Below are 19,467 nucleotides of genomic sequence, written 5' to 3' on the forward strand. Positions count from 1 at the left end.
CCCAAGCCGATCCCCGCCAACCCCGCCGTACCCTTGAACGCGCTGCCCACAACACGCGCCCCTCGCCCAGCGCCCACCCCCGCTACGCCCACCCCGCAGTCCCCCCCCAGCCCCGCCCCATTCCCTTCGCCAATCAGATCTCGCCCTTCTCCCCTCCACCTGTCAATCACTTCCGTCTCCATGGGCACCGCTCAGCGCCCCGCCCCGTAGCCCCGTAGCCCCGCTCCTCGCGGCGGCGCCGGCAGTGACGTCACGGCGGGTCGTCCCGCGCCTGCGCAGTGCGGCGGCGGCAGTGACAGGCTGGCAGGAAGGGGCGGGCGGCGGCAGCGGGGCGGACGGGCTGTGCTCGGCTCGGCTGACGGACGGGCCTTTCGCAGCCGCCGGCGGCGCCATGCTGAAGAAATTCGACAAGAAGGACGAGGAGTCGGGTGAGGGGCGGAGGGCGGCCAGGGGAGGGCGCGGGGGGAGCCGCGAGGAGTCGTGTGGGGTCGTGTGGGGGGGGGGGCCCGGCCGGGGCCGTGCCGCTGCTGTGCCTGCCCCGCTCGCGGCCGCAGCGCTCCGTTCCTCCGTCGCTGCGCGCGGCCGTCGCAGCGCGTTCTCCTCGCCGCAGCTGTCCGCTCTGGCCCCGCTGGTTTCGCGTGGAAGACCCCCGGCGCCGCCCCCGCCTCCCTAGGCCGTGAACGTGTCCCGGCCCCGCTGTCGGGATGGGCTCTGCCTGCTGGGATCCCGCCGCTCCGCTCCTCGCATTGCCCCGTGTGCAGCCCTCGATGAGCTGTGGGCTGTCAGCGGTGCAGCCGGGGTCCGTTCCGCGGGGCTGCTGTGAGATCCGTGCAGATTGGTCTGATCTGTGGATCGGTGCAAATTGGTGCTGGCCGTCTGGTGCTGGGAGCTTTCCGGGGACGCTGCTTGCACTGCGCCTGGTTCCCCTTTTGTGATCGGAGGAGCGGTGAGGTGTGCTGTGTGATGCGTTTCCAGATGCTCAGCGCTGCAAGAGGTGCGGAGGTGGTGCTGTCATTGATGGCCAACTTAGGGCTTGTAGGCTGCTTTAGGAAGGCTTTCTTTCAACCATTTTGTTCAAAAGCATTAGTAACTAAAACTAAACTAAAAGAGGGGAGGTGTAGACCATATCTACTAGCTAGAGATATCAGGGATAGGTTACATTGAGAGGGCAGTGAGGTGCTGGCACAGCTGCCTGGAGAGCTGTGGGTGCACCATCCCTGGAGGTGCTCAAGGCCAGGCTGGATGTGGCCCTGGGCAGCTGAGCTGGTGCCTCAGGGAGTGGCTGACAGCCCTGTCTGAGTCAGGGGGTTGGAACTAAATGGTCTGTGATGCTCCTTCCAACCCAAGCCACACTGCGATTTTGGGATTGTAGACGTACTGTGCTGCTAGTAGGGCTTCTTTAACCATTTTCTTCAAGCACACTCAGATGCTTAGACCAGAAACACTTTGCTTTTTCCCCGTGTTTTCTTCTCTTCCCAGATGCCATCAAAGCATCTGTGCTTTGCTCAGCCCCTTGCTGGATTTGCAAACAGCCTGTGTCAGCGCAGGGCACTGACCCTGAAATGAGTCAGGATGCAGATGGCTTTGCCTTTAATTGTAAAGGCTTTGGGCAGCAGTGTGCGATGCTTCTGGGGCAGGGCAGGTTGTGCTGGACCAATTCTAGAGCTCAGGCTTGTTAAGTTGCACTGGAAAAGGCTGTTTGTCTCAGAGCCAGGCTGAACATTGGTACTAATTCCAGCCTGCTTATCAATAACTGACACTTTTGAGATGCTGTGGCTCAGAGATGCTTAGAAGGAGACAAGCTAATAGAGAGAATGCAGAACAATGATGCTTTTCTCTCAGATTATTTCATCCTTAATTAGTGAGTTGTTCATTGTTTAATATAATTTATTCTATTAAGAGGAACAATGAATGTTATTCTGTGTCCAGACTCTCTCATTTGCTGTCTTGTTCTCTTAATTGGTGATCGAGCCAAAGAATATTTACTGGTGGGTTCCTGATTGGTTTATAATGAAGGGGTAAAGCACTCCTGACTTTCCAGCCTGGCAAGCACTCTTTGTGTCTGTGACTCTAAGCTTTTGTTCCTCGAACTGTCATACTGATGCTCTAACTGTCAGCAACATCTTAGTCCTGGGACTGGAAGTGGTGCCCTGGGGCTCCTTACTTTACAGCTGATCAGACTCATGGCAAGTTACTTCTTGGTGGGTGATAAATCAAAGGATGTCCTGTCTGCTCTGCCTTCCCTAACTACTGGGGAGTCATCCAATTAATAATGCTTAATAAGAGGAGCACTGATTGTATGGTGTTCACAAAAAAGCTACCCAATAAATGCTGGGCTTACCTTTAAATTGTAGGTGTGTTTTGAGAGTTGCTTTCCCATAGCAGAATCCCTGGACTTCCTTTGTCTTTGTTTTGCAGGTGGGGGTTCCAACCCATTCCAGCACCTGGAGAAGAGCGCAGTCCTGCAAGAGGTATATCCTTAGAAGCTGCCCTTTGTGCTGCCCTTTCTGGGTTGGGGTGTCCCCAGCTCCTGAGTAGATCAGTGAGGAATTTTAGTGGGGAAGCAGGGCTTTGTTGTGGTCCTACTGGCACCTGAAGTACGGCAATGCCCCCACTAGTTCTTGTTTTATTGCTGGAGGGAAGAAGGGAGAGGGCTGAAATGATCTCTGTAACGAAATAGACTCTAAATGGTGAGCAGTAATATAGAATGTGACTGTCTGGAAAAGCTCACCTTAGAACAGGAAAGTTGGGAAATCGGCTTTGAACACCCTGAGCTTGTAGATTTCAAAGCCAGAGAGCAGGCTGTGTGTGGTTATTGAATAGACTCTGATTTTACTCTGAAATAAAACCCTTTTTGTTTGACATCAGACAAACTTCTCAGTCCCCAGACCCTGTTATTTCAGTGTTATCTGTTTGTTTGCCATATGATGGATGGTGTTGGTTCCTGTTAGCCTTGCAGGCTGTCAGAAGGGTGGTATTTTAGCTAGCACACGATCCAAACTTGTGTGGGTGAAAGTATGAGGAGGATTTAACCCTTAAACTTTCATTGTGCTTGCATTTGCAGTCTCAGGATGAAACTGTAGAACCATCTGCTTAAAATGGGGCCTTGTTTAGCAGGAATTGGAGGGAATCTGATCCAAAGTCATTAAGTGCATTTTGCCATACCTCACCAACAGTTTGTTGTTTATATCAGGCAAGGGAGGGCAGTGTTTATTAGGGGGTGTTGATATTAGCATCCTTGGCTGTGATTTGTTTTCAGGCACGTGTGTTTAATGAGACTCCCATAAACCCACGAAAATGTGCTCACATCCTCACCAAGATTCTGTACCTCATAAACCAGGTAAGGGAGAAAAAATCAGCTGATACGTTCTTTAGATTCTTAGTTTTCTCTAGCTGAGCTTTATCTTCTGAATAGTTTTATTGACTACATCCAATAAAAATATTTTAATTAGAACAGTTTTTGTGCTACTAAGCTTCTACTTGCCTTCTTAGTGTCTAAAAACATTCTGTGGGGTAGAGAGGGTAGGAGCAGCTAAATATGAAGAGACTGATGTCTGTGATTTATTATTACTTGGAAGCTGTAAGCCTGCAGCTCTTTGATGCCAGAGACAGTTGTTACTCCAGGCCCTTGGGTCTCTGAAGCTGCGTGCAATAAGGTTCAGCTTTGTAAAGGTATTTACCCATCTCGTGGGGTTTCCCTGCTCTAGGGTCTCTCTGCACCATTATATGCAGTGGCTGAAGCTGGCTGACTAGCTGTGGTGCTTATAGGAAGCATGGCATAAGCTTTTCTTACACAAGTCATGGAGTTGTTCCAACCTGTTCTGCACCCATAAAGAATCTGTCTTGTCACAAGTTTTTGGTGTTTTTTTTTTTTTTTTTGTAACCTGATAAATCATGCTGTCATCTGCATTGACAGGTAAGCAGCGTACAGCCATGGCTGGGGGCTTTCTCAGGCAGGATTTTACTCTGTTCAAGTACACTGAAGGAGATCTGCCCTGCTCTCACTCACACAAGCCTGTTCTCCTTATATGTGAGACTGAGCCTTGCACCTGCAGCAGGACAGATCTGGTTGTGTTAACTGTGATTTGCTTTCTTCTTTTCAAACTTCTAGGGGGAGCACCTTGGTGTCATGGAAGCTACCGAATCCTTCTTTGCCATGACAAAGCTGTTTCAGTCCAACGATGTAAGTCTGTTTATTGTTTTCTGCTGTATTTATCCAGTGAGACGAGTTGTCAGCAGTGTCTCTCAGCCTCAAGGTGTCATTTTATGCAATCAGCCTGCCTGGAGCTACTGATCTAAGTGGGAAGAGTAGGATGAAAGTTTAGAAACAGATCAGCTTCACTACCTTGCTCTTGTAGCAGCTAAACTAAAGCAGTCTTTGTTCCTGAAACGTAGATTCTTCCTCTAAACTGCTATCTAACTCTTTAGGTGTTACACCCACACAAGTTTGACCACATACATTGGTCAAATGTATAATCAGATATGCTATGGTTTGTGCCCAGTAATAAAAGATCCTGCTTCCTGCTGAGAGCAGACTGTTACCTGAAGGAGGCCAGGAATTAGCACCTGCCCACAGAGGTATTACCATCACTAGTAGTCCCCTAAACTACAAAGCATTGAAACTGTGAGATGAGCTTAGAAATCCTCAGTCTCTGGGGATGCAGATTGCTTTTTTTCCTTGCTTTTGAGTTAATGAGTTGCCCCCAGCTTTTGATTTTAAGATTTCTGCCTCGTTCAAGTAAGCAACAAATAAAAGATGAAACTGTAGATGTAGGTAAATCTGGTAGTCCTGTGGCTTCATCCTAAGGCTGAGGGATTTAGAAGAGGAAGGGCTGCTTTGTTAATGAATGTGATTATTATTATTATTATTATTTTTACACTGGGCACTGTGGCTCCCTGAGAGCACCATTTTGTTTATTTTCCACAATAAAGTCATGGAAGCAGGAAAAATGGAGATCCCTTCATACCTGGGACCCTCTCTGCTGATGTCTGTCTGTCTTCTTTTCTTGTTAGCCAACTCTTCGCAGGATGTGTTACCTGACTATCAAAGAGATGTCTTCAATTGCAGAAGATGTCATCATTGTTACTAGCAGGTCAGTCAGTTTGGTTTTGCTATTACTACATTCGTGCATTCTCCAATAATACTTTTCCAGCCTCTTGGAGATAACTCTCATCTCTGAGCACTGTGAAGACAAGGAATGTTCTTGGTGAAGAAAAAATGTCCTCCTTTGAAAGAGGCTATTCAAATACAGATATTGAACTCTTAGCGATGCATTTGAAGTGTGCTATGTGCCCATAGCCCATGCTGCTGAGTGTTTGAATTGTCATTTTTGGTTACATGATGTGGCAGTGCTGACGTATTTTCCTCTATTGCAAGCGAATCTCCTCCTGCCTTCCCACTCTGGTGGGACTTGCTTAAGACCTGCACTTGCCTGCTTGCCATTCAGCTATGCTCTTGTCTGCCCGCTGCTCTGTGGGCTCTCTGCACGCACCAAGGAGCTGCTGGCTCAAGAGTGCAGTATTGAGGGCTTCCTATTTCCAACCAGCTTAACCAAAGACATGACTGGGAAGGATGACAATTACCGAGGCCCTGCTGTGAGAGCACTCTGTCAAATCACTGATGTAAGTGCAGCTTTTCCTTTGGGGCAGCCCTACACTGTTTACCCCAACCCGTTGTATCTCCTCTATCACACTTCTCGCAGGTTTTCCATATCAGCTGTTGTCTCCTTCTCCCTGCAGAGCACCATGCTACAGGCCATCGAGCGCTACATGAAACAGGCTATTGTTGACAAAGTGCCAAGTGTGTCAAGCTCTGCTCTGGTGTCCTCCTTGGTAGGTGTGCCTGCGGGGTGGGCCTGAGGAGCAGTGCAGCTGAGGAGCACTTGTCTGTGGTGGGACTGGACATCTTGGTAGTGTCATATTGCAGCTGTCCTTTGATAGAGGATACATGAGAAAGAAGAGAGGAGGAGGGGAAAAAGAACACTATTTTTCAGTGTAATACAATTGGATCACAGATTGTTTCAAAGTAATTTGATTCTGGAGACTTATTGCACCATTAGAAAGCAGCACATCCTTCCTCCGTCTCTGAAGTGCTTGGAACTCTCTGGGTGAAGGCATCGTCAGGACCAAGATGTGCTAGTGCAGAGGAAGGAACCTTGTCCAGGGGCTGCCCACGCTGCATGTAGTAAAAACAGTACAGTGGTCACGAGAGCCTTTAATCTCTTCAGTTTATTAAGTTATTTGTGGCTGAATGCATCTTTGGGAGAATAAATGACCAGCTTAGGGATGTGCAGATGCTTCTGATGCTTATTTCTCATGGGCATCCTATTAAAAACCAACCTTACAGATTTAGCAGCATTAGGGTTTAAAGTGGGATGTGAGTCAGTATCCAGTGGTGTGATATTTGTCAGGCACTATGGCAGAGATGCTGGTGGTGCCACGTTTGCAATAGCGTATATGAGTGCTAAAAGTAGCCTGAGGAACTTTAGTCTGTTGAATCCTTGTTGGAGATTGTAGACAAGTGAAGGGATTTATGTGTAATACGCAGCACAGTCAAGCTTTAACCATGGTGTGAACACTGCAGCATTATTTCTTGTCAAACTGTTTCCTTTGTCCTCTGCTTGCTAATATTGATAAACGAGCCAGGAGATTTCCAGCGGGGTAGAGCGTCGCTTTTGCTATTCCCACCTTTGTGAAGGGAGGACTCTGTGGGAGGTGTTCAGCCTCTTGAGGCCTCAGTCAACAAGGCCGGGTCTCTGCATCCCTGTCCTCAGCTCTGTTACAAGTTGCTGCCTCCAGCGCCCTCATGAGGAGAACTTGTTTCTTCTTCATAGGGGAGGTGATTCTCAGAACTTCCTCCATCCTTCTCTCATGGGTTCTCTGTGGTTTTGTCTCTACCAGCACCTGCTGAAGACCAGTTTTGATGTGGTAAAACGCTGGGTGAACGAGGCTCAGGAAGCAGCTTCCAGTGACAATATCATGGTACAGGTAGGAAGCCCAGTGGCAACATGGGGAATTACAAGCAGCTGCTGGGAGCGGAGCAGACTATTGGTGCTCAGCTGGACACACCGGGCCACGGAGGGGATAGAAGTATCAAGAGCTCAGTGTGGTTTTGTTTCCTGGAACAGTATCATGCTCTGGGCTTGCTCTACCATGTGCGGAAGAATGATCGCCTGGCAGTCAACAAGATGCTCAGCAAGTTCACACGCCATGGCCTCAAGTCACCATTTGCTTACTGCATGATGATCCGAGTAGCCAGCAAGCTGCTGGAAGAGGAGGCAGGCAGGTGAGGAGGCTCTTTTCCCTGTGGGAAGAATTTGCTCAGGTCCTGCTTCCGTCTCCTCTTGTGGGATTGCTTGTTGTCTGATGAGAGCAGTTATTTCTGTTCTTTGAAGAGTAGTGTGCAACTTCTAACCCTTAATTGCTAGTTAAAAGGTAGCAGAGAAAATAACAGGATGCTTTCATGTTATGGAATTGCTTCTGCAAGTCTTGTCTGTGTAGGTGCTTGCACGTGAAACACTTTGTTGTTTTTCTTTCTAGTTTTGTGTAGCTGTTCTTTATCAAGATGCTGTTTCATTTTCTCTGTCTTCTATTTGGCTAGCATTTGTCTTCCAGGAGGATGAGACTTGTGATATGTATGGTGAGCATTGTGTGAGAGCTAAGGGAGATTCCAGTTATTGTCAATATTCCAGTTATTATCCAGAGATTGTCAGCTCAGAAGAGAGCCAAGCATGCTGGAAGTACAGTGTAATGACCTCTGCAGAATCTGAGGACAGTGGTTTTATGGCTGCTGTTACCTTTCTGCAGGCAATGGACTTGTCCTGTTCTGCTGCTGGACTCTTCATTTCTGCTAGCATCTCTGTTTTCATTTCTCCTTGGGATTTTTTTGTCCCTTAGCCGCGATAGCCCCCTGTTTGACTTCATTGAGAGCTGCCTAAGAAACAAACATGAGATGGTGGTCTACGAAGCTGCTTCTGCCATTGTTAACCTTCCCAACTGCACTGCCAAAGAGCTGGCACCAGCTGTCTCAGGTAATTGTGATGCTCATGGCAGTGGCGAGGGAGTTCTAGGCCAATGTGATTGTGCCTGCTGTTTACCCTAAGAAATGAGGACCTTGTACAGTTTTGGGGCTTGTGTTGGTGCTGTTCTCCTGTAGAGAGGACAGTGGGTGAGAGGTGGCTGTCAGCAGAGGTGTGGCAAAGGGAACAACAGGGAGGAGAGGAAAGAACCTACTAAATCCAGTTGCTTCTTAAGCACGCTTTTAGCTGTTTTATGCTTGTATGTCACACATCTCTTCGTTGAATCTCATGCTATAGGTAGGAAGTGCTTTTCAATAATAGACTGCCTAACATCTGCTTCTGTTGGTTTTCCTGCCTTGCAGTTTTGCAGCTGTTTTGCAGCTCCCCGAAAGCAGCACTGAGATACGCAGCTGTCCGTACCCTCAACAAGGTAGGAACTGGTTTCCAGGGTGCTATAATTGCATCTCCCAGGGCACGAGAAACTGACTTGAGAAAAGAAAGGGGCCAGGCTGGGTGGTGATTTTCTGTGAATAACATCCACCTTGGTTACAGCCTGGCATTTCTTTGCTTACAAGAGGAATAAAAGGAACATTTTACAGGAGAAAAATTCAATCTTTTTCATAGCTCTGTGTTACTGTTCTTGCATGTTATTACTTTTTCCTTCTGAGCTTTCTGTGGTGAAGGGGCTCCTTGTATTACAGAGATAGAACTTGGTGCTTCTTTTTGGCTGCTCCATGACAGTCTTTGCTCTAGCTTTTCCCTTGACTTTGTCAACTCTAAAAAGGAGGGGAAAAAAAAAAAAAAAGTGGTGATATCTGTGCTTCCACTTGGAAAAGCTGTTGGTTAGGCTAGCTGAATTTTTGGTGGGAGTTAGTTTTCTTTGCAGAATCTGAACTGAAATTTATTGAAGAGAGTAAGGGAGGAAAAAGTAAAGATCATTTATTATTACTGGCTTCTTCTCTTCTAGCAGTAGGTGTGATTCTGCAGGAGGAACAAGCTTGTTTCTTACACCTTGGCTGAATAGCTTGCTTAGGATGACCCTTGTGTACAATCTGTAGCATTTATTTTAAAATGAAGGGGGTGAGAGCTTTTAGAGCAGTCTATTGAGAAGGATCAGTCAGCAATAACCACAGTGGCTTTTCCGCTTTTTGTCATCTTCTGTAGGTGGCCATGAAGCACCCATCTGCTGTGACCGCCTGTAACTTGGACCTGGAGAACCTTGTGACAGACTCCAACCGCAGCATAGCCACCCTGGCCATCACCACACTGCTGAAAACTGGCAGTGAGAGCAGCATCGACCGGCTCATGAAACAGATCTCCTCTTTCATGTCAGAAATCTCAGATGAATTCAAAGTAAGGAGGTGGGAAAATGGGGGAATCACAGATTCCTTAAGGCACCCCTTAGCCTTTGTCCATGTCTGTGTGTGTACTCTCAACACCTGGGTTAAGCTCTTTCCAGTAGCTAGGCTGCATCATTTTTGCAAGAGAGAATCTGATGCTATCAGCTTCAGTCAGGCCTTAGTCATTCAGTACTCATCTCCAGAGTCAAATGCCCTCTTCTAGGGAGAAGCCTTTTGATTAGTAAGTCTCCCTTTTTTGAATCCAGCAAGCATGGCCTTCTGCTAAGGGCTGACCAGCACATTAAAATCTGTCTCCTCTAATTTCTAGGTTAGTATCCTCCTGGAACTCTGTTTGTTGAATAACTAAAGGCAAAATCATAGCTTCCACACCGGAGACCAGCACCAAATGGACACAGTTGAACTATTTATATTCCTGCCCAATGAGACTGTCATCCTTCTGACTTGCCCCTTTTTCCTCCAGGTTGTAGTGGTGCAAGCCATCAATGCACTGTGTCAGAAGTACCCTCGCAAACACGCTGTCCTCATGAACTTTCTCTTCACTATGCTGCGGGAAGAGGTGAGTTTGCAGGGCAACTGGTTGTTGTTCTTTGTTGTGTTGTCAGAGATTTAGGGGCTCTGAGTGCATAATAGCACAAGTACAATTAGGAGAGGTCAGACAGAAGCTTTACTGGGAGCATATTAGTAATTTTACTTCCATAGTACATATGAATTGCAGGACTGCACAGTAGTTCCTGTGAGAATCTGAGTTCTGCTGATAATGCCATGTAATGAGAGCCTTTTCCTGCCATAAGAGCTTGCAGTCTGACAGAAATGACCGCTGGCATATTTTCAGCATGGTTTTCACTCTTTGATTTTTCTGGGGGCTTACTCTCAGGGCAAACGCAGGCGACAGCAGATCTGTTGGCAGACCATAGATGTTTCACATTTGGACCAGCTTTGTATTTGGACAGCAAGTTTCAAGAAGTTTTGTCCTGTACAAAAAGATTAAGTAGCAACGTACTGATTACTTGGGATCACTTTTGTTCTGTTCTCTGTGCTGTTGCAGTGACAGGTTCGTGAGTACCTGTAACCATTCTCTGCATTCAGTCTGACAGTTTGCAGGAAGGCAGCTTTATGGAGCAGAGGCTTGCTGAGGCTTATTTCTAAATGAGTTAACATGCCTGCCACACAGCTGGCACCGCTGCTTGCTCTGACATCACCTGCCAATTACAACCTCTTGTTTGGGAACAAACCGAAGGCTCTCATTTTACTCCTGTGAAAAATGGACCGTGCTACATTCCCAGATTTTCTGTGGGTGGATGGCATCGTTATGAATGTGGTTTTGTAGTTCAAACCATTTTGTTTAACAGGTGTCCTCAAGCCCAGGTAGCTACAGAAAGATCCCCCCCAAAAGCACAGAACTATGCATGTAATTGGCAGAGGATAATGTGCACAGTTTAATCCTGTGGTTCTTATTGAGGACACAAGTAAATAATGCCTGAAGATAACTGAGTGCTAATGGCATGTCAGGTTATGGGGTGTGCCTGGGGAGGTATTGATTGCCTGTCTTCCCACACTAATAGGGCCATTTGCTGCACCCTGCTGTGGCAGATATGATCCTTAATATACTTCTTGTGTGATTCATCCTCAGATGTCTGGTGCTGAAGAGAAGGCTGATTTTTTTTTTTTTTTTTTTTTTTTCCTCCTCCCACATGGCTGTTTTTTATGCACTAATTCTAACAGCAGAGGATTTTAAATGAGCTGTAAGCCCTTCAGGCTGATGGATTCTGTTTCTCTCTCTAGGATTTGTTGTTTTTTTTTCTTGACTACAGCTATTCTGAAGGATGTGGCGAGAGAGGTTGAGTATTAACTGGTCCTCTGAGATTAAAGAGGGTCAAAAGAGGTGGGCAGCATTACTGCCCTTCACCTTTCAAGCACAGATTTAAAGCATTGTGAGTGAGTGACCTTTTCAAAGGAAATTCTTTCCTGCCTGACTAATTCAGAATGTCTGACGTGCTTTGAGCTTTCCAGCTGAGAAGTTCCCTTTTCTCCCTAGGGTGGCTTTGAATACAAGCGAGCCATTGTGGACTGCATCATCAGCATCATTGAGGAAAACTCAGAGAGCAAAGAAACTGGCCTGTCTCACCTCTGTGAATTCATTGAGGACTGCGAGTTCACTGTGCTGGCTACACGTATCCTCCACCTCTTGGGCCAAGAAGGGCCTAAAACCAATAACCCCTCCAAATACATTCGCTTCATCTACAACAGGGTTGTCCTGGAGCATGAAGAAGTCCGGGCAGGTAAGATACAGACCTGGAAAGCTGTCCTTTGATACATTGTCAAGGACACACAGTGCACGAACTCCTCCTTTTGTGGATTGTGATTCGCTATCACAATCTGCAGCTGAGAAACAGGAGATGATACAAAGACCCCATGGAAATAGACAGAGGAGGTCTTCAGGCACTTTGCTAATACATCTGCTTCTCTCTAGTTAGAGTAATGCTGTCTGTTAGGTGCAGAGTCTCTGATGTGCCATTTGAACGCAGCTGGGGGATGGAGGAAACTTCAGGTGATTTCTTTGTATCCCAATTCTTTTTTTATCACTTGTGTTACAGGGGCTGTGAGTGCCCTGGCCAAGTTTGGAGCCCAGAATGAGGAGATGTTACCCAGTATCTTGGTGTTACTGAAAAGGTGAGCGTCACTCAACCTTTCAGGGACAGAAGATCCTTATTTGAAGACCCTGGGCAGAGTGAGGATGCTAGTAGTTATAATTAAGCTTAATTATTACATAATAAGTTATAACATTAGAATGTAATATTGTATAATTTATTATATATGATTAACCTGGATCGATTTGCATGGCCTTGTGCTGATGCACGTTTTCTTCTTTCTTCTCAGATGTGTGATGGATGATGACAACGAAGTGAGAGACAGAGCCACGTTCTACCTGAATGTTCTGGAGCAAAAACAGAAAGCCCTCAATGCTGGCTACATCCTGAATGGTAAAACAGAAGGTCCTCAAAACAGGACTGCAGCTCTCCTGGTTAATACGTGACAAAGAGATGGCGTTATCTGCGGTCTCAAGGGCTCCTTCCTTCTGTCCCCAGGTCTAACAGTGTCCATCCCTGGTCTGGAGAGGGCTCTGCATCAGTACACCCTGGAGCCCTCCGAAAAACCCTTTGATTTGAGATCTGTTCCTTTGGCAACAGCTCCTGTCATAGAGCAAAGAGCAGGTGAGAATCAGTCTGCTGTGTGCTGATCTGAATTGCTGACGGTTCCCTAGCAGATCCAGCCCTTAATCTGTATTGGCCTTGCTTGGAATTGCTGAGAATCCATCCTCTTCAAATTTTATGGGATTATATCTTCTGTAAAGACAAAGGCCAGCAAATTTTGTTACTCCCACTTCAGTGTTTCAGTTAGTCCAACTGCTAATAGTAGTAATTGTTTGAATTGCAGTAGCTTCAATGAGGATTACAAAAGGTATTTAGGAAACTAAAAATGGATGTCTGCTCTATAGCAAGATGAGAAATAAGCTCTCCTTTACTTAGTCAATGATCAGTTTTCTGATTTAGTTACTATTCCTGGTTGTATCTGGTTGTTTTCATTGTTTGCTTTTTTTTTTTCCCTTGCAGAAAATGCCCCTGTTGCTGTAGCCAAACAGCCAGAGAAAGTGGCAGCAACACGGCAAGAAATATTCCAAGGTAAACTGATGCAAGGCCTCTCCTACACCTGCATGTGAGAACTGTGTAGCCTCTTCTCGCTGAGCCTGCCTATCCACTCCAGTTTTTCTCCACCTCCCCTCAAAGAGTGGCATGGGGCATCCGAATCAGTTGTTTGCTCTTGGGGATGCTTGCAGTAGATGGCAGGTGTGGACAAAAGGAAAGTGAGACTGCCTTTAATGGAGAATGCCGTGGCTGCTCTGTGGATGACTACTTGCTGCAGCAGCTTCCAGCTGTTTAACTGAAGGCTTTGAAAAAGTTACCACTTTTTCTGTGGCTGGGGAAAGCAATTGTTTCTACATCCTCTGTTTCAGAGCAACTGGGAGCGATCCCAGAGTTCCGAGGACTGGGCCCACTCTTCAGGTCTTCCCCAGAGCCTGTTGCCCTAACAGAGCTGGAAACAGAGTATGTGGTTCGTTGCACCAAGCACACATTTGTCAGCCACATGGTGTTCCAGGTGAGTAGCTATGGCGTGTGGTGCCAAAAGAGGATTGGAAAATAAGCTCCTGACCAGTAAAAACTTCTCTGGGAAGAAATAGCTCAAGAATATCTGTGTTCAGAACTCATCAGTGTAGTGGGTCCTTTGTTTCTCACCCAGGGCAGCAGAGCCTCAGGAAAAAAAAGATAAATTAGTGTGCATGTGGTTTTGTCTGAACAATGCATATGTGTGCAATCAAAGTGACAATAAGGCAGGCACTAGGTGGGGCTGTTCTCATGGAGAGCTGGCAAGGGGAACGGTGTTGTTTCCTCAGGATCCCCAGGCACATGCTTGGAACATGCAAGAGTGAAGCCTGCCCTCTCTGGGAGGCTGAAAATGTTACCTGACAGGATGGGAGAGGATTCTTAATCACCTGCATTTTGTTTTAGCCATTTTATTATAGGTGCTTATTTTGGTGAGTCTTGGCCTTAGCTGGATCACCCTCCTGCTGCACGGGAGTTGTTCAGTCAATGTGCCAGCCTCTTTACCTGGCCCGCAGGGAGTTCAAGCAAGTCTTGTGCTATCTTATGAGCAGCAGTGTTTTGTTCGTAGCCAGTTTCTTTCTCAAAAGCTCAGAACTGCTCACACAGTCCTCAGAGGAGTTAATCTTTGTTTCTATTGTTTGCTTGCCAGAAACAACTGTATGAAGTTGACTGATTTGTCACTGCAGCCACTTCAAAGTGTAAACACCAAGTTTAGATCTGCTGAAATCATTGTGTCATTTCCTTTTAAAAAATATATATATATATATAATTTTTTAATATATATAATATATATATATATATTTTATAAAAAATATGAAAATAGCGGAGCACTGGAGTCCCCTGAAAGTTTTTAGCTTCTCCCCTAAAACATTTGGATGCCAGTTCCTCTGAGACTAAATGGAAGCATGAACCCTGTGATAGCCAGGCTCCCTGCTGAGGCAGAGGCACTTTGCAAGTTAACAGCATGCTCCCACTATGTGTGAAGTGAATCTGCTATCACATCTATAGCTGAGAGCTTCAAGCTGTCTTTGTTCTCTCCTTCCCTGCTCAGTTTGACTGTACCAACACCCTGAATGATCAGATCCTGGAGAATGTTACTGTGCAGATGGAGCCAACAGAGGGGTATGAGGTCATTGGCTACATACCTGCCAAAAGCCTGGTGTACAACCAGCCAGGCACCTGCTACACTCTGGTGGCGCTGTCTGAAGAGGATCCAACAGCAGGTAAACAGTTTGTGCTCTGTTTTCCCTGATATTCCCCCAAATTAAGCATACTGTATTGCTCACGCCCACATGCATTCTACCTTGCAGATATTTATGGAATATGTGTGGGTGCATCCCTGAGTGATGCCAAGCATGACTTCTCCTTGCTGCTTGAGGGCTGTCAGGCCTTCCTTCTCCTCCTGGTTCCCTTGTGCTAAAGCATCGTTGGGTCGGGCTGGGGAAACTGGCAGATGAGCATTCAGATCTCTGCTGAGATGTCTTTGTTGCACCCTGGCTTGTCCTTTAGCCTGCTCTTCTTTGTGTTAGCACGTGGGGAGGCAAACAGTGGTCTGCCTGGCTGTGACGTGCTGTGAGTGCACAGAGTTCTTAAGGAATAGTTCAGACAAATGGCCAGAATTCCAACAATGCCTATTGGAGCAGGACGTTCCCTCATTTGTCACTGTCTGCAATATAAACCAGGCTCAACCTGTGCTCTGACCACCCTGGTTTGTCCTGAGGCTGCTCACCTGCGTGTTGCTGTCCTTCATGCAGCAGCGCCTATCTTCAGAGATGAGTCACAGCTTCCTCTCCCAGCTGAGTGATATTAATCATCTGCTGTGCTGCAGTGCAAGGTGGTTTCTTTTCCAAGGTGCATGAACTGATCCCTAGATAAGGGTCTCACCTCCTTCACAAGAGGTTGATGGGACACGCTTAGTTTGTATTCCCAACACAACTTGATATTCATGAGTAACGGGACTTGATGTGAAGATTATGGTGCAGCCATCGGGAGTCTGCATTTATCACTGTTTGCTGGCCTTAGTGTTACAAATAAGTACTTTGTCCTTGAGAGAGAGACGCTGTCAGCATGCTTTCTAGGTCATGTGCTAAGCCTGTGCTGCTGACTGGGAGGGGGAGAACTAACCTGCCACAAGTTTCCTATCCCTGTTCTCCTGCCGAGGAGTGGATCTGGTGGTAATGAATTGCCTTTGCCTCCCCTGCCTGCAGTGGCCTGCACGTTCAGCTGCATGATGAAATTCACTGTCAAGGACTGTGATCCAAACACGGGTGAGACAGACGACGAGGGTTACGAGGATGAATATGTGGTAAGGAGCTGGGCATGTGCCACATCACGGAAACTGCAGTTGTCTTGAGGGATGTTGTGATCTGTACCCAGTAACTTGCCGTGCATGCAATTATGTGCCCCCTGACACTGCTGCAGGCACAATGACAAGAAGAGAGGCGTCTTGCTACGTCTGTGGTGTCTGTCCCAAAATGTAAGATGTGGGTTTGGAGAGCTTATTTGTCTCATTTGGAGCATCTTCCTGCTGCTCTCCAGGAAGACCCCTGGAAGTGCAGGGTACTTGCATTTTGAGAGGCAGTGGTGTGTCCTCTGGGCTTGGTTGGCTGTTCTCTGGGCTCCAGCAGTGGCATGGGCAGTTCTGTGGAGGCAGAAGGCTGCTGGCCATCTCTTTTTCCCGCCAGCACTGCTCCCTGTGGTTAATTACCAGTGGCCTGTCTGATACAGGAAGGCTGCCATCCTTGCTCTTCTTCTGGTATTACCTCCTTAGCACTGAGACTGATGAAAGCACTGGTGCTGTGAAATCCTGTCTCCTGGCTGTTTTACCACACAGGAAGAAGCTAAACTCATGCTTGGTCAGAAACTGGAACTGCCTCACAGAGGGTGGTGTTTTCTCTCCAGAAATGAAGGGTTGCTGTGACATGAATTCAGCTTTGCCCCGTTAGCTTCAGAAGCTGTTTTCTGTGTTGCCTGTCACTGTTGTGAATCTGATTAGGGGAACTGCTGTGCAGTGAGTCAGTGAGGACATGGCGTCCTCCCAGAAGGAGTGGGGAGGGATTTTTCCAAAGGAACGTGTAAGGCTGACCCTTCTGCCTGCTTCCCACCAGGCACCAGAGCATCAGAGTGATATTTAAACAAACCCTTCCATCTGTTTCAACGAGATTCAAGGGAAGATTCTTTCCTGCAGTGATTGTTGAAGTGAACGCAGGCTGGTGTCAGGACAGTTCTGGCACTGACTGCTCTTAGATATGTGCTCCAGAGGGATCAACCCAGTTGTTCCTGGCACAGACGTAGTCACAGCAGCAGTTCAGCTATCCTGGCATGCAGCCTTATGTGACAGCAAGCATCTGACTGTGTCTCACGGTACTCTACCAGCCTACAAAACGAGAGGCCAGAAAGGCAAAATACAAACTTATGTGCGTTCCAGGGAAGCAGATGGTACACCAGTGTGGGCACCAGCAGCTTTTTTGTTTTGTTTTGTCCACTGCTCTGGCTGTTTGCCCAGTGCTCTGATCCTTGTCAGGCCAGGGGCTGTGTGCTCAGGTTGGGAACCTCCTCTATGAGCCCTGGAAGTGGCATAGCTTAGCTTCCCAGGACAAGCAGCTGCTCAACTAATTGTTCTTTGCTTGAGCAAACTAGAAGGGACAGAACTTGCTCTGACATATTCCTGAGTAGAAGTGAAGGCTTGTCTCCTGGGTCCATCTGATCTCAGGGAATCCAGTCTAAAGCTCACTCTGAAGAGGGCAAGGTAAGTAACGACCATGTTTCACTTGGACTTCTTCTTGCTACTAGCTTGAAGATCTTGAGGTAACGGTGGCTGATCACATCCAGCGAGTTCTGAAGCCCAACTTCGGAGCTGCCTGGGATGAAGTGGGTGATGAGTATGAAAAGGAAGAAACCTTTACTTTATCTGCTATTAAAACCCTTGAAGGTAAGGGGATGTCTGAACCCAGTAGGGCTCTTAATGTTTCTCTCCATCAAGCAAAGACAGGAGGTGCAATGTGGCTGGTGTTAGATCTCTCTTGGAAAAGCAGACAGGATAAAAACCCTTCACAAGTAATTTCACTGCAGCTGTTACATGAAGACCTTTGGTGAATGTGAAAACAAGTTTGTTGAGACCTGAACTAAGAAATGAGTATTCTGGACCCTGTGGAGACCAGACTGTATTGTGGGAAGCAGGAGAACATCTCGCTTTGCTTTCATGCTCTCCCCTCCCAGACAGACCATAGTTCAGCTGTGAGCTCCCATTTTCCTTCTGTGAAAGGAGTTGTGCTGACCTTGGAGACTAAGCAGAATAGCAAATAGAAGACGTGAGGTTGGTGGGCAGGCTCATGGAGCAAAGCCTTCTTGCCTTTCACCATGTGTTAAAGATCCAGCTTATTGCTGTAAAAATGTGGTCCTTTTGACCTAGCTACAGGACAAGGGCACCTGTTTATGTCTGTTCTTCTTTGCACAGCACCTTGGGTTTGAAGTACCTTCCCTAAGGCTTTTTCAAATTCCTCCTTGACCTCTCTCTCCTGCAAGGTGTATTCTTCCTTCTGCATTTGTCCCAGAGAAGCAAGCTTGCTGACAGGGCTGTGCAGCTCACGTGCAGCCAGCTGCACTCTCCTGCCGCCTGACTCATTCACTCTCCTGTTCTCATTGAGCTGGCACCTTGGCTGCACCAAATAACAGAACTGCAGCGTGGTGCAGGCTTTTTTCTCTTTTTTTGCTTGTGTGTGTTGTTTCTGCCTCTCCGATGGCTTTTTAAAGCACAGCAGCCACCCGTGTTATGCCCCCCTCAGGACAAGGGACATCAACTGTGACATGCGAGGAGGGCTTTCATCACTCTGTGTGTCCTTGTCAAGGCACCTGTGATGCAGAGCCTGTTCTCCTTTTTCTTAACAGAGGCAGTTAGTAATATTGTGAAGTTCCTGGGGATGCAGCCCTGCGAGCGATCGGATAAAGTGCCGGATAACAAGAACTCTCACACGCTGTACCTGGCAGGTGAGCTGTGCCATTGGGTCTCTGCTGAAACAGTGGCTCTGCAAGGTTGAAAATCCGAGCTTGTGCTGTGCTCACTGAGCCCTGCGTGGGATTTGGATGTAGGGCAACTGGTATCGGAATGGGGGGGGGGGGGGGGAGGCGGGAGGCTTTGGTGGGGAGAAGCTGGGATGAGCTGAGACTCAGCTGGATGGCATTTGCTGCCTTGGTTATCTGCAGCATTCTGTTCTGGAAGGACGTGGAAGGGAGAAGCGTGGTACTCTGCCCAGCCAGTGGCTGTGTGCTGAAGGTTGGTGGGAATTAACGGAGTGGTCGGATCTCTTCTCAGCTGGAATTTATTTTAAACTGAATTTTCACGAGGTCTTTGTATTGCGGGTGTCCCAGGTAGGTCGTGGTGAAGGAGAGAGGCCACGTGGGGTCCCTTCTAACCCGCTGCCTCCTTCCTCCTGCTGCCTTCCAGGTGTGTTCCGGGGTGGCCACGACCTGCTGCTGCGGGCTCGCCTGCTGCTGACCGACACGGTGACGATGCAGGTGACGGCCCGCAGCACGGAGGAGCTCCCGGTGGATGTGATCATGGCTTCTGTGGGCTGAGCGCTGCTCGCTGTTCGGGCGCTGCTTCCTCTGCCACTGGGATCATAAGGGATCACGTTCGCTGCAGCAGCTTCTTCCATACAACGGGGACCTGGATGTGGGGTTCTGTGTAAAATAACGCTGTTTTTAAGCTCCGATTTTACGAAACGCTTTGCCCTGGGGGGCGGTTTCGAGCCCGGCTGTTCCCCCAGCCTCCAGCTCAGCCCTTTCCCATCGTTCCTAGCTGACAATAAAGCCTCTCGTTGCTCCTCCTCCCTCTATCGCGGCGGGCTGCCGCTGCCTCCGGGCGTTTACTTCACCCCGCCCCTCCCGGCACCTCCTCCGCGGGGCGGAGCGGAGCGAGGCCCTCCGGTG

General features: G+C 47.8%; 1 protein-coding gene across 1 annotated transcript; it reads left to right on the top strand.

Moving 5' to 3' along the window:
- Positions 1-391: 391 nt before the first annotated feature.
- COPG1 (COPI coat complex subunit gamma 1) lies at positions 392-19,350 on the top strand (the record flags this gene model as incomplete). Its single annotated transcript, XM_079540356.1, has 24 exons — positions 392-428; positions 2,419-2,471; positions 3,260-3,340; positions 4,112-4,183; positions 5,014-5,093; positions 5,547-5,622; positions 5,740-5,832; positions 6,901-6,987; positions 7,128-7,285; positions 7,897-8,030; positions 8,381-8,448; positions 9,183-9,371; positions 9,840-9,935; positions 11,415-11,658; positions 11,974-12,049; positions 12,257-12,360; positions 12,466-12,591; positions 12,991-13,059; positions 13,392-13,534; positions 14,591-14,762; positions 15,747-15,844; positions 17,332-17,470; positions 18,427-18,525; positions 18,983-19,350. 24 exons carry the CDS (start codon positions 392-394, stop codon positions 19,111-19,113), a joined length of 2,625 nt encoding a protein of 874 aa, XP_079396482.1. The 3' UTR covers positions 19,114-19,350.
- Positions 19,351-19,467: the final 117 nt, after the last annotated feature.

Source organism: Tetrao urogallus, assembly GCF_951394365.1.
Source record: "Tetrao urogallus genome assembly, chromosome: 10".
Lineage (NCBI taxonomy): Eukaryota > Metazoa > Chordata > Aves > Galliformes > Phasianidae > Tetrao > Tetrao urogallus.